We start from the raw sequence: 14,869 nt of genomic DNA on the forward strand, positions 1-14,869 counted from the left end.
TCACTGCGCATGCGCACAGAAACCCATTAGTGCGCATTTCACAGACTACACGAGGAAGAAATGGTTTTGCCTGAAAGTGGTTCCAGGAAATCCTGGAACCAGTTTCAAGCATTGATACTGATTACACAAACCACAGAGCACTGATGGACATTAAGGACTTTCTTTCATGTGCTTGTGTGAGTGTCTGTTGTCTAGCCACCATAATTTGAAGCTAGCTTTGAACTGCATAACATGCTCAGTGTAGATGGAGCCTTAGTTCTATCTAATTCAGAATAACAGGTTTACACAATGTTGTGGATATATAGCCTTGCCAAACATGTTCTGTGCTTTTCAAATTTTAACTTACACATATCATAAAAAGTCCTAGAAGACATACATATTTTACAGTGGTAGGTGTTACTTAAGACGCTTAAAACCAGGATTGCTATGAAGATTGACCTCAGGGACTGCAGTAGTCCCAGGAGTCAATCCCCACAGGGTTCTCATCTGCAAATACCTTAGCTTAAGGTCCGGATCTTTCCAGGTGTTTAATTAACCTGGAGCAAACTGGGATATCCCAGTTTTTTCTGGATTAATTCCATTTTACCTGATCCTTCATTACATAAGAGTAAGATATAAACTTTATAAAATAGCTATATCAGCACAAGCAGACAGAATAGCAATATGTGCTTCCTGTGTCACCACTATTCTTGGGTTTACCTTTCTGAACAAAACAAAGGACTATGGTGGGGTGAAATCTCTCAGGCTGGCTATCTTACAGCATCTCTGAATGAATCAACAGTTTCCCATTATCTCTTTAAGTGAAGCCTTGAAGAATTGAATTACCTTGATTCAACATCAGACAGAGATATGTCACTCCATGTACCATCTGTATTTTGTTCATGGCCCAACTCTGAAAGCTTCCTCTGTATTTTTTGCTTCATTAGCTCTTTCAGTTCAGACAGACATTGCTGAAACTGGGAGATGAAAAGAGAATAACGGCAAATGGAAGACATTGTGTGTTTGCTTATGCATAGTCCATTCTGCAACCTAACAGTGTACACAGAGAAAACAATGCCACACTACTGCACTGCAATAAACACTAAATCTTAACTTTATATTTACACCAATACATCTGAACTGGCAGCGACAACTAGGGAAGAGATTTTGAAGTTGTGGTGACTTATTTAAGGAAGATGACAACCCAGGATACATTTTGAGAACCATTAAGGAAAAAAGTGAAAATAAAACAGCCAAAATCATTCCTGCAAACCTGTTGTTTATGTCTCATGTTTAATGGTTTTAATGATATAATTTATAGTTATATGTTAGTGTTTAGTTATTATGATTGTCTTTCTGTCCACATGTATGTTGGCATTGAATTTTTGCCATTGAAATGTTGTAAACCACCCTGAGTCCCCGCTCCCTGGGGTGAGAAAGGTGGTATATAAATATAGTAAATAAACCTCTGGTGCAAGCACACTTGGAATTCGATTCTAACCACCACAGCTGAAAATGGTACATAAAAGGGCAATCAACATGTCGAAGGAGTTACAGCAACTTTCTTATGAGTAAGGTTACAATGTTTAGAGCTGCTCTATTTAGAAAAATTGTGAGTAACAGGACAGAGGAGAGATGTATAAAATGTCATGATTATAGCTATATATTACTGTAAGTGTCAAGAGACAGAATGGTTCTAAATACCAGGATTTCAACAACATTATAAGCTAAGTACTGTTGTACATATGCCCACTTTACATATATTTCCACTGGGCCACATGGGAAGAGAATAGAGACCTAACTGGGCCTTTGGTCTGATCCATCATGAATACTCTTAAGTTCTAACTTTTGTCTGTCCATTCCTACATTATGAATTCATACATTTGTGGCTGTTTCTAAAGTACTGAAGTAGAAGCCTTTTTGAAGAAATGGTAAGTAAAAAAAATAGAGACCTATCTCAAAAAATCAGGGAATATTCAGAATAATGACCACTCCATTATTATCCTCCCATTCTGCTCAGTCATAACAGGGAATTCTCACCTTGGAATGGTCAGGGTCACAAAAGTCCAACAAAGTGTCACAGATATGATAGCCCAAAGTTTTGAGATCTTCAGAGGTAAAATGAGAATTACTTTTCCTGCCTGAGAAAGAGAAATGCACAATTTCTTTCATATTTAGCAAATGATGCCTAGCATTTTTTTCAGGCAGGAGTAACAATTCCTTTGTTACTATAGCACTAGTTAGAACCAGTTGGCTCCCTTCCAAATGTTTTTTTTCTTCTTTAAAAGAAAGATATAATCTTATGACATCTTTTACTACATTTGATGTTTGCTCAAATAGAACCTAACTTCATTAAAAATGCTGTGATTTCATATTAAGTAACATACCTTCTGGGACTAAAGACTCTAAAAGCACTAGATCCTGTCTGCTCTTATAAGCAAGGTGAGCTCTGGCTAGCACTTGGATGAGAGACCACCAATTAATACCAGGTACTGTAGGCTGTATTTCTGAGGAAGGAACTGGCAAAACTGTTTCTGAGAATTGTTTGCCTAAGAAATCCCTATGAAATTAATAAGGTCACCATTATGTCAGTAGGCAACCCAAAGGTGCATATACACACATCTCTGTTTTCATTACCACTCACACTCTGTGAGTGCAGCTGAAAAAATGCAATTTTATCTCCAAAGGCATCCACTGCTATTGTAATTATTATGTAAAATGTAATTTTCAGAACAGTCATTTGGACACAGTCTATGATAACAATAAATGAGAAGCTGTATGACTCTTTCGTGGTTGCATTTTTGGAGAACATTTGCTTGTGCTTTATTACCTTGTTATTTCATGAATGGTTTATTTTTAAAATCTTATTTTATTTCTGTAATGCACCTGTAATTCACCATGATTCAGTCCAACCATGAGAACACACATCTCACAGGATATAGTCTCTCATTACTGTAAGTAGAAACATCTCCACCTTTTCTTTGAAATATACTGGTTGATCTAATTTTGGATAAACATAGGCACTTACCTAGTGTTGACCCACTAAAGGTAGACTCCATAGTGTAACTATTCAATATTCCCATTCTCCACATCACAACCCTTCCTGTGCCTTCTTTACACTTTTGGACCCGAAACTTACAGCTGTTGAAAGAAAACTGAATAATATCCAGATGTGTTAATTCAGAATTTGTTCTTTGAGGCAAATTATTTTTAAGTCCCGTGTATAATGTTCCTTTTAAACTAGGCATAATAGTGTATAAATTAGTTAGTATATATGTTGCTTAATAATCTTTCCCAGGAGCTAGCAACGTCTAGTCGTTTGAGTGATGACTGATGACTCTGGAGACTAGAGTTCAAATCTGTGAAAATCACTAGGTTACCTTGGGCAAGACACTCTCCCTCAGCCTCAGAGGAAGACAATGACAAACTTCTTTACAAATCTTGCCAAGAAAACTCTGTGATAAGCTCATCTTAATGTTGCCATTGATCAGAAACAATCTGAAGGCACACATGATAGTATGTAAAACTAGACACAAAACTAGACACATATTCTAAATCATTCATTAAGTGAGAGCTGGACAATCTTTCCTCAGTTTGAGGCAAGATGCACAGTGTCTTCCTACAATATTGAAAAGGGGGGGGGGGGTTCCTCTAATAACTTCAGATAACACAAGAGCAGAGGCATCTGCAAAGGTGACCTAACCAACTGGTTCTCTCTTCAGAGAGGAGGGATGGCAGTGGCACTTCTGCATACACCTGATCATTGAAGGAGGAAGAGGGGAGGACTGGAAACACAGCAATGACAGCAGGAATAGCTCCAGCATTCTTCTATAAGCATCAAAAGAGGATGTGGCAGCATGAAGCTGTCTACTGAATGCTTTAGACTCAAGAATCCTGGAAGTAAAGGCACTGTGGGAAGGAGGGAAGAGAAAGCCACCAGTGCTATGGTTCAGGCTATTTCCTCAGTCAATCCTTCCAAAGTGCCTATATTCCCATGACCCTTACAAGCAAAGCAATGGAAAAAAAGCTTGTTTCCAGATGCTCCTGGTTCCTCTTTTGATCGCTAGCAGGGGATGCCAAAACTGCTACTACCATTGCAGTCATTCTCTCTTTCTCCTTCAAAGGAAGAAGAGTGAAGACATGACAGAACCACTCAGCCTTCCTCTTGACCCAGTCTCAAACGAAATCATTACAAGTCTCTGAAGCTGTTTTCAGCTCTATGTGAGGATCATAGAATAATAGAGTTGGAAGAGACCACATGAGCCATCTGTTTCAACCTCCTGCCATGCAGGAAAAGCACAATCAAGACATTTATTCCTATATTATTGCCCAGATATTGTTAAAATTTCTGTCAGAGACATTGTTAGAGTTATTGAACACATTTTGAATAGCCAGCTGCTGTATCATGTTTTTCAGTAGAACAGATGACTTGTGCTTGGACAGTTAGCACTTTGAAAAAGAGAAAATAAAATAATTCTGTTTTGCAGAGCACCTCTTGTAAAGTCCTCTGAAAGCTCTCTGCAGGAAGAGGGACAAGTAGTTCTCTGGCTTCTAGTAAGGTGTAATCTTTAACTATCTCCCTCATACCCTGCTGCAGTTTTGCCAGCTATGCAGGTGAAATTATTTCATGGTTGATACCAATTGTACCTGTACATTATTTCATCTGAACAAATTATTTAGCTAATTGCATGTGAGAATATGAAGATAATCCTATTAACTGTGCTCAGGCATCACCTTATCAGGAATATTCTTGCTCAGCATAAGAGGAAAGATTCGTTCATGAAATAACAGTTCTTTTGTTCGCTTGTTGTTACAGCCATACATGAAAACATTATTCTTCCGGCTGTGCCCATGCAAGTCGCAATACAGCAGAATTTCACGTTCCTCAAGGACTCTTGCATAGAAAAGAACAAAGCATACAGGAATAAATTAATTATCTGAATCATGGATGGCCAGTTGTGCATAAGCAACTGTACAGTGCTATTTCTGACTGATATGGAAACTCAAGCATTTGGAACAAGCCAAATGAAAATTCCTTAGTGACTGAAGCTTTTATACCAGTGACCATTACTATTTAAACTAATGCTGGCATAATGTCATTTCAGTTCCATGCAGTGCAAGTAACGAAGAAAGTGTGACAGCTGTAGAAACAACACAACAATACAGACAGACACTCTTACAGTTTCACTGGCTCTTCATATATGACACTCCTTATATTCACCATGAATGGAAATAACAAATCAACACATCTTTCTAGAAAAAAAATGCAATAATCACTTCACCTTATATGGCACCCACTGTCACTTCTCTTTACATCTGTCTGTCTGTGCTTTTCAACCTTTCTGTGGAGGAACTTCTTCCTCTGCTTTTTTCTCTACTACTATCCTGTTATTCTATCTATCTATCTATCTATCTATCTATCTATCTATCTATCTATCATTCCTCAGTTACATCACCACCACCAACATGCTGGAATCAAACCATTCCTCACTACAACATTCCTCTCTGAAATTTCAGCTTTCATGATTAGTCATCATTCAAGCTTGATATGCCCAGAAACAAATTGTATATCTTTCTTCAAAGCCGTCATCTCTTTATTCTCTTTTTTATCTATTGATATTAGCATCCACACAACTATTGATCAAGTACGAAATCAGACTTCTCTTTGACTTTTTTCTTTATTTTGCTTACTGTATTCAATCTGTTCTTTGTTTATAACATCCCAAATATGATTCTTCCTCTATGCACTCTCTGAGAAAAATCTATTTTTAAAAATATTTATTATTATTTTATTTATTTTATTGTCCTTTCCCCTTGGGCATACTCATTATACAATAAATTACAGAAATTACATTTGAAATATCAGTCTTAATCTCATTTTTATCCTTCCCACAGCTTAATACATTCGCTAAATAATTCATAACTGGATCTCACATACTCTTAATTATTTTCTATGTTATTTTTATTGTTCAATTTACAATTAGTTATTTCCACATTTAACATATTAACTATATAATTACACCAATTTGTCAGAGTCCACTTTGTTTTATCTTTCCAACCCCCACTAAAACAATTTGAGTACATGCTATTAATTTGTCAACCACCCTTTCCTTTTGCATATTATAAACTCCAGATACCCTTGCATGTAATACATTTCTATTTGGCTATTACTATTTGAGCATATCAGCCTGCTTCACTAATGCAATTTAAAGCCAATAACTTAGGTAGAGCCTATTCTATTGGAAATTAATTGCTCACCTCTTGACCATGGCCCGAGTGTACCAAATGCAAGGAAATGATTCCTTCAATAGTGTCCTGTAGTTCCGGTTCAAGTCCCTTCCTGCTAGTGAGCAGCGGTAATTTCCCACAATCACTCCATCTGGATTAAGCATGGGCACAATCTTGAATATGAAGAGATCCCGAAGAAGCTGAGCATCAGGGGCATCACTTAAGATGAAATCCAGGAAGCCTCTCATCACCCAGGAACTGTTTGTCTCTCCAGGATGGACCCTGGCACTCAGCACAATAGCTTTCTTTGCAGCAGATGCAGCAGCACTTTTAGATGGGTTGGTAATAGTGAGGAGATATACTGTGTTCCCAGCCAGACTACTGCACAGAGGGCGAAGTTTGCAATACTGAGAACAGACTGGATTGTTCACCAAAGTCAAGAGATAGCGCTGTAGATCCGAATAGGTGTAGGGGTAGAAGTGAGCAAAATAACATGTGTCATGGCTGTGCCGAAAAGACATAGTCCAAGTGAGGCAATACAAGGTCTGACCATCCTCTGTGTTGTATTTATAATATTTGATGTCACTGCCCTCTCTTATCCAGCCAACACCATGCAACTGAGCATCCTTCTGAGAATATAGGAGAGGCTTCATCCCTATACTGTACAGACTCTTGGCTTTCATCAGATTAACAATAGTAAAGCGGTAAGTTACATCCTTCCTAGTATTTTGTACTCTGAAGTAGTACCACTGTGTGTGCTTGCTAGTATAAAGATCTGTCCTCAGTGTGAGTTCATACTCATACTTGCCTCTGAAATATAGAAGTCAGGAAAAGAAAAACACATTAGTAGCTAGCAGTAACCTCATCTTCCTGTACTGAGAATTACAATGTAGAAAAACATCTATAAAATAATGAAAAGCAGCAGAGTATGGTAGGTATTGTCCGGGGGGGTGAGGGGGGGGGGTGGGGGGGTGTCCAGTTTAGTGCTTTGAGCATTAGACTATTACTCTGGAGGCCAAGGTTTGAATCCCTACTTAGCCATGAAATCTACTGTGTGACTTTGGGCAAGTCACAGACTCTCAACTTCAGAGGAAGGCAATGGCAAATATCTTCAGAACAAATCAGAAATATTCACCTTAGAGTCATCAGGTTGGAAATGACATAACAACAAAGTGTTATTGAAGTATTATATCTATTTACAGAATTCTGTAAATAGAAAAACCCCAGTATTCAGGTAATGTCTCTTCAATTAGAACAAAGACTACCATATATAACATAAATTTTATTAACAAAACTTAGAACAAGAATTAATATGGCAGATATGCTGAATTGACAACATATACTGCAAGGAATTCCAGAGATAACTGTTGTCACAAGCTTGAATAAAAAAGGATTTTGTGGCACTATAGAGACTGAACCTGTATGCATTATAGTCTGTCTATTTGTATTTTTCATTTTTTAATATAATTTTGATTTTATTTTTTCAATTTCTCCAATTTTTTATGTATTTCAAAAAGTAATAAAATTATTTTTAAAGTTATTTAATTCTTAAGGTGCTGTACTATTCTTGTATATACTTAGAGAATTCAAAAAGTTGCCCATACTTGTCTCTGTCTATAGAAATGCAAGAGTGAGAAGTCTTTAGAACAACTTTAGAATAACTATTATAGTATAGTATTTAAATTTGTAATAAAGTGTTTAAGAAACAACATAATAAAATCTGTTTAACTTGTCAAACTACTGCACTTAAAAATCTAAAGCATATATCACAAATTTTGTATTTGTGTATCTGCCATCAAGTTGCCTGTTACTTAATGGCCACTTTATGAATTTTGTCGAGTTTTGTTAGGCAAGGAATACTCAGAAGTGGTTTTGCCAGTTCCTTCCTCAGAAATATAAGCAAGATCACCTGGCAGACTTTGGTGGTCTCACAGACATGGAGTCCTAAAACACAGCCACATAACTCAGAATATCAAAGCAGACAATTCACAATATCTTTGAATAGGATTATCTGAGTCCACATTGCCATATAATCGAGTTCAATGTGGATTTATTTAGCTGTGTAGAAGGGCCAGAATAGTACTTAAAGAAGACATATAAGATGTCAGAACAAGAACATAATAAAAGCCAAAAGAACAGCCAATCTATCATCCTAACCTCAGTCTACAAAGCTTTAATCCCACTCAGTTATTGACAGAATTCTTACTCACACCCTGACAGCTTTCTGGAGGTTCCCACTTTCAAAGCGAGACTCAAATAACAGCATGGTGTCTTCTGGGTCTCTTGGGCAGGGTGCCGCTGGCTTGATGGGTTCTCTTGACCCTCCAACTCGAGAGCCAGTGAAATAGGTACCCTTGGCTGCTGCAGAACAAGAGGCAGAGCTGTCAAAACCAAACTGCAGATCTTGCTCTCGGAGCTAGGTTTGGAAAGTATACCAATTCTACAAAATCCATATTCTTAAGTGACCTCTTAAACAAAAAGAACCAAATTCACTTGTAGGCTAAAAAGGAGATAAAAAAAACTTCTGGTCACAAGAATTTTTAATAAGACATATTCAAACTGTATTTCTATTCATTTCAGGATGTATATGTTTTAAAAAATCTAATTTAAGATCAAATTCACGTTTTTACATTTTACAAATCTTCATTGTTCCTTTTGACTAGAATTGACTATATGTGTGTGTCTCTGTGTGTGTCTATGTGTGTGTGTGTGCATACATTTTACAGCAGACCTGCATAATCTGTGGCCCTCCCAAAAATCCTAACCAGCTTGTCCGATTGTCAAGCTGAAGTCCAAAATACCTGGAGGGCCACAAGTTGTGCAGGCCTGATTTACAGTGTAATTTCGATCTACTTAATAAAAATACCTGGCTCTATGGAATAGACAACAGTTCCATGCTCTTCTCCCACTACATCAGGTGCATATTCATTTCCTGTTGGCTGATAGAAAGGCTCTGGTTCAGGGGGAGTCCACTCTAACAAAACAGATAACGACATCAACACCATCATTATTAGCATTATCACTGCCGCCACCATTATATTTCTCTGCTGCATTTCCTCCTAGGAGTTCACAATAAGTGCTCAAATTCTTACTCTCAACACATTCCACTTCCAGATTTAATTTCACTTCAATAGCACTCCAAGGACAGTATGTTAAGGTACCTAGATAATTTGAAAGATAAAATACAAAATTAACAATTTAATTGGAAAAACTATATCCATTATAAAATAACAGAATCCGGTTAAAGGGAAGCAGGGAATTATTTGTTCATCCATGCTTCTAAGTGGGATAGGAATGATCAGACAGAGATTCTGAGGATCAGTCCCTTCCATCTGCTGTATTTTTAAAAAACAGATTAAAGATAATTGTTAGAGGAATATCATGTTTACATCTGCATATTACGTCAAGTTATTAACAAGACATTGCTAATGCAGATATGCTACACAGGATTCCTGGGTGATCTCATGAATTCATTCAGTTCAATAATAAATGAATGATAGCTGCAGGCCAGATATCTTGGCAACATATTGAAATGTATCGTAACTCAATTCATAGATACTAGCATTTATGAATACTTCATTGTATATTATTTTCCTACATAAAAACAGGTTTCTTAGCCAAAACCAGCAAACAATGAATTCTGTAACCTAACCAACACTACAAATCAAAAATTGGGAATCTCTTACACATGGAGGTATGCAAACTGGAAGAATATTATTCTTTTGAGAAGAAAAGCATTCTGAAAACTAATTGAATATTATCCAAGAAGTATGTAATGTTGCATTCAAGGGAATGACCTTTGCACTGTAGATCTATTGTTAAAAAAATTAATTTCAATTATGATATTTACAATGAAAACCAGTAACATTTACAGTGAACATTATTCAAGCAAAATATTAATCTTAATCCAAGAATCAGATTACCAATGTGATGGATGCTATCCTCAATTACTTCACACTCTATTGGCCAGAATGGGGTCAAGACTGAATCTCTGCCATTGGGAAGAGAAGAAAGATTTCGCGGTTCTCGTAAGCGCAGAACACTAGGACCATCTGGAAGGTTGAGCAAAAGTTGCTTGCTTTTAAGGCGCGCAGTCTCTGATGCAACTGAACCTGCCACAAAGAAAAAAATGCATATTTTAAATTGTTTTGCAGATGTGAAGGGAGCTCAAAGGGCATTTTCAGTAAATCAGTTTCTCTGCCACATGACACTTATAGCACACTTACAGAGTAGGTTCTTGTCTGAGTTGTGTTCTGATGTACTTCTCTTGCCAAAGATGTCTGGTTTCAACATATGGAGAGAGCTTTCTTCTTTGCTCTCAGAAAGGAAAGGAATACCTTGAGGAATATTTCTCTCACCTAAGAAAAAACATTGTCATTACTATAATAATGCATGTATTAAAATACACTGAACAAAGATTGGCATCCATACTAATAAAATGTAAAGTTAAAATTCTGAGAAGGCCTGTCCAAAGAGATAGCACTTCAATCATCTCTTGAACTATTATGTTGCAATTATAATGTTGTTTGTCCAGTGTTTTCATAATGGTGTTCAGTAAGTGTAGTCTTTTTTTTTAAAAAAATATAAAAACAGATCTACCAGATCAGATTCAGTGTTCTTACCTCTGAAATATCCATAGTACTGGAGGTGCTGATACATGAACTTTTCATAAGGATCTTTGAACTGCTGTGAAAAAAAAATCTGAGAAATTAGAAAGCCAATATTTTTTATCTGACTATACCTTATGCCACTGCAGGTCAGCCCTTGGGCTCCTGATGTGACTCTTATTTGCCAAACCTTTCATAAAATTTCCAAATACAAAAATAAATAGTAAAAACAAACTCTTCAGATATGCCATATTTTTCAACTTGAAAAACAGAACAAATTTACCCCCATTAAACTCTTTCTGTTCCCTCTCTCTTCAAAAGAAAAAAAAACCTATCTCTTTCTCCCTCCTCTGTGACACCACCACTACTTCCTACCACTCAGGCACTGAACTGAACTCAGTTCAGCGACAGACTTCCCACAGGCCATTGTAAATATGAACTGAAGTTTATACTGACTCACCAGACCTTCCAAGGCTGGATCTGCTGGACACATGCTGTTGGCTGTGATGGCTCTGCTTGACGCTCCTTACAGAGAACAAGAGAGAAGAGTTGTAGAAATGATATCTTCTGCTGGGCAAAAAAGCAAGTCTACATATCCTCTGTCAGTCTCCTCGTGCCATTGGAGTTTTAGGATCACCCACAAATATTTGTGGGTGATGTTACCACTCCAATGGCATAAGAGGAGAGATGCGGGAAGAGAAAATGTTAGTTAAAACTAGGAAAGAAGCGAGAGAAAAGAAATAAATATATTTATTTTATTTATTTACTATATTTATACCCCACCCTTCTCACCCTGAAAAGGGCTCAGAGTGGCTTACAAGTAGGCAGCAATTCAATGCCGCATAAACAGACATACAAATAAAATAAACATATACATTAAAACTATAAAATGTTAATGAAACATTTGATTATGATTTTGGACATCTTTCAATTTATGCAAATTGGGTTTTTGCAGTTGTCAATGCATGTGTAGGTAAAATAGTCAGAAATCTCTAGTCATAAAAGAGTACTTTGTTGCCTGCTCGCATTCTTATGTGTTTTTTTTTTTTACTAATGTGATATCAGGATATATTTGGACATACTCTGAAACTCTCTTGATCATGAAGATCTATTTCTTGTCTTGTAAGGAATTTCCTTTAAAAAAAGATACATTGGGATTTATTTATTTATTTTTGCATATGATATGGAGGGGGGGTAGCTGATGGCACTATTGCTGTTATCTAGATGGAAACAGTTCTAGTTAGGAATAGTTTTCTGTTGAAAATTTCTTAAACTTGAGTGAATGGTAAAGTACGTTATACTTATTTTGTACAAGTTGCCACCTACATACAGATCTAGACACGTTTCATTATTTTTGAATGCATATTTTCTGATTATATATGAGATTGTCTGTGTCAAATAATTAATAAAAAATAAAGTTTTAAAAAACTATAAAATTAAAACATCTAAGCCTTAAAACCAAATTATTAAAACCATGTAATCCAAAATCATTGGATTTTGGACTGTAATAAAAATAACAACAAAATACCTCAACAAAAGTGCCTCCTTCTGATCGCCGCAACTTTGACCCACAAAAACTGAGATGAAAGGCTTCTATGGCGGGGATGGCTTTTGCCATTCACAACAACAAAACTGTGGGAGGGAAAATGTTAGTGAAAACTGGAAAGCAAAGTGGGAGATGAGAAATACACTGGACCCTTAGGGTTCGGTTTCTGGACCCCCTGCGGACGCCAAATTCTGAGGAGGCTCACGTCCCATTATATACAAAGGTGTAAAGCAGGCCCGGACAAACTTGGGCCCTCCAGGTGTTTTGGACTTCAACTCCCACAATTCATAAAAGCCTACCGGCTCTTAGAAATTGTGGGAGTTGAAATCCAAAACACCTGGGACTCTGGAGTCAATGTTTGGGTGGAATCTCTTTTCCCAGAGTTTGACTCCATTACTCTGTATCCTAGTCTGCAGAGCAGGCCTGGGCAAATTTGGGCCCTCCAGGTGTTTTGGACTTCAACTCCCACAATTCATAACAGCCTTGGGCCCTTTCCTTTCCCCCTTCAGCCACTTAAGTGTGAGGCTGTTAGGAATTGTGGGAGTTGAAGTCCAAAACCCCTGGAGGGCTCAAGTTTGCCCAGGCGTGGTGTAAAAAAATTGCACTCCTTACTGAAAATTGTAAGATCAAGGTATTTTTAAACCAAGGACTGTAGAGTCAGTTCTTGGATACAGAGGACCAACTGTAAGTTATTTTTCAAAAGATACTTTAAAAATTTCTGGACAACCCCATTTGCCATAATAATAATGATGATGATGATGATGTTGAAAGCTTTCATGGCCGGAATCACCGGGTTGCTGTAAGTTTTTCGGGCTGTATGGTCATGTTCCAGAAGCATTTTCTCCTGATGTTTCGCCTGCATCTATGGCAGGTGACCTCAGAGGTTGTAAGGTAATAATAATATTTATTTATTTATTTACAGCATTTATATGCCGCCCTTCTCACCCCGAAGGGAACTCAGAGTGGCTTGCAAGATATATATACATACAATATATTATATAATTGATTGTTTACGTTAATTGTTATCAGTGTTATAATTATTGTTGTTATTGATGTTATATTTTTGTAATACAGGCATCGAATTGTGCCTTGTTTGTGTAAGCCGCCCTGAGTCCCCCCGGGTGAGAAGGGCGGGGTATAAGCAACTGTAATAAATAAATAAATAAATAATTAGCATAGTACAATATCTGCATTAAACATTGCTATATTGTACTATGCCATTATATTATAATATTAGTAATATTACACAATATCAGTATTGAATATTACTATATTGTACTATACCATTATATTGTAATATTTGTAGTATTACGTGTAATATAAATATATAAATATTATATGTATATACAATATATTACATTACATTATATTATTACAGGAGACAAGGTGGAATTGTCTCCTGCCCCCCCCCCCCTTCACTCTGGCTTAATTATTTAAGGTAAATTAATTAAATTTAATTAATTAAAGTAATAATAATAATAATAATAATAATAATAGATCTACTTTATTTTTATCCCGCCTTTTTCTCGATATAGAGCCCCAAGGAGGGTCACAGCAATGGCGATACCTTCAAGCCCGCCCGCCCGCCAGCCTCTCTTTCTGACGACCACAGCCTGGGCCCAGAGACTGAGAGGCTTCTATGGCGACAACAGCTTCCCTTCTTCTGCTGTTTCACCTCCTTCAACGGAGCACCGTCTCCTAGCAACCCGCCACGCCGACCTAGGTCTAGTGGGGGCGGGACGTCTGCGTTCATTGGCTGCCCGAGAGCGGAGTGGCAGCTCTTCGAGCCATTAGTTGAAAGGTGCAAGAAGCGCGGGGAGCCAGTTTGTACTGCTGGCTTTTGGGTTGCCCTTTATTCGGATCTCTGGCTTTTAAGGAAGAAACGACACCACCGGGTTGTTGTGAGTTTTCCGGCCTGTATGGCCAGAGGCGGCCCTAGGTAATTTTCAACAGTAAGCAAACAGTATTTTGCCCCCCCCCCCCCCCAACCAACCCCTGATCTATATTTCCTGTTCTTTGTGGGAGTTCTGTGTGCCATGTTTGGTTCAATTCGATCATTGGTGGAGTTCAGAATGCTCTTTGATTTTAGGTGAACTATACATCCCAGTAACTACAACTCGCATATGTCAAGGTCTATTCCCCCCCCCCCCCCCCCAAGAGCGCCCCAGGGCAAAATCAACTATGCTGCAAATGCTTACTTTGCGTATTGGGTTGAGCCGCCCCTGTGTATGGCCATGTTTCAGAAGCATTCTCTCCTGACGTTTCGCCCACATTTATGGCAGGCATCCTCCGAGGTTGGGGGGTCTGTTGGAAACTAGGCAAGTGGGGTTTATATATCTGTGGGATGTCCAGGGTGGGAGAAAGAACTCGTACCTGCTTGATTCCAGACAAGAATCAATCAGGGCCAGCTTTTTTTTTTTCGTGTCAGGAGTGACCTGAGAAACTGCAAGTCACTTCTGGCGTGAGAGTATTGGCTGTCTGCAAGGACGTTGCCCAGGGGATGCCCGGA

At 37.8% G+C, this 14,869-nt stretch overlaps 1 protein-coding gene across 2 annotated transcripts in view; it reads right to left on the reverse strand.

Annotated features, from left to right (window-relative positions):
* Positions 1-14,087, reverse strand: part of AGBL2 (AGBL carboxypeptidase 2) — a 38,435-nt gene extending 24,348 nt beyond the window's left edge. Inside the window, exons 1-13 of one of the 2 annotated variants that reach the window (XM_060772671.2) lie at positions 13,928-14,087; positions 12,343-12,446; positions 11,275-11,339; positions 10,830-10,893; positions 10,434-10,565; positions 10,131-10,319; positions 9,074-9,181; positions 8,418-8,568; positions 6,238-7,017; positions 4,714-4,873; positions 3,008-3,134; positions 2,020-2,120; positions 826-956 (exon numbers count right to left, since the gene is read on the reverse strand). In XM_060772671.2, the coding sequence (XP_060628654.2) occupies positions 826-956; positions 2,020-2,120; positions 3,008-3,134; positions 4,714-4,873; positions 6,238-7,017; positions 8,418-8,568; positions 9,074-9,181; positions 10,131-10,319; positions 10,434-10,565; positions 10,830-10,893; positions 11,275-11,307 (1,976 nt within the window). In that variant the 5' untranslated portion in view covers positions 11,308-11,339; positions 12,343-12,446; positions 13,928-14,087. Of the gene's footprint in view, positions 1-825; positions 957-2,019; positions 2,121-3,007; positions 3,135-4,713; positions 4,874-6,237; positions 7,018-8,417; positions 8,569-9,073; positions 9,182-10,130; positions 10,320-10,433; positions 10,566-10,829; positions 10,909-11,274; positions 11,340-12,342; positions 12,447-13,927 lie in introns of both variants that reach the window. The other variant, XM_067461051.1, reaches the window with a different exon arrangement.
* Between the last annotated feature and the right edge of the window lie 782 nt (positions 14,088-14,869).

This window comes from Anolis sagrei, chromosome 1 (genome assembly GCF_037176765.1).
Source record: "Anolis sagrei isolate rAnoSag1 chromosome 1, rAnoSag1.mat, whole genome shotgun sequence".
Lineage (NCBI taxonomy): Eukaryota > Metazoa > Chordata > Lepidosauria > Squamata > Dactyloidae > Anolis > Anolis sagrei.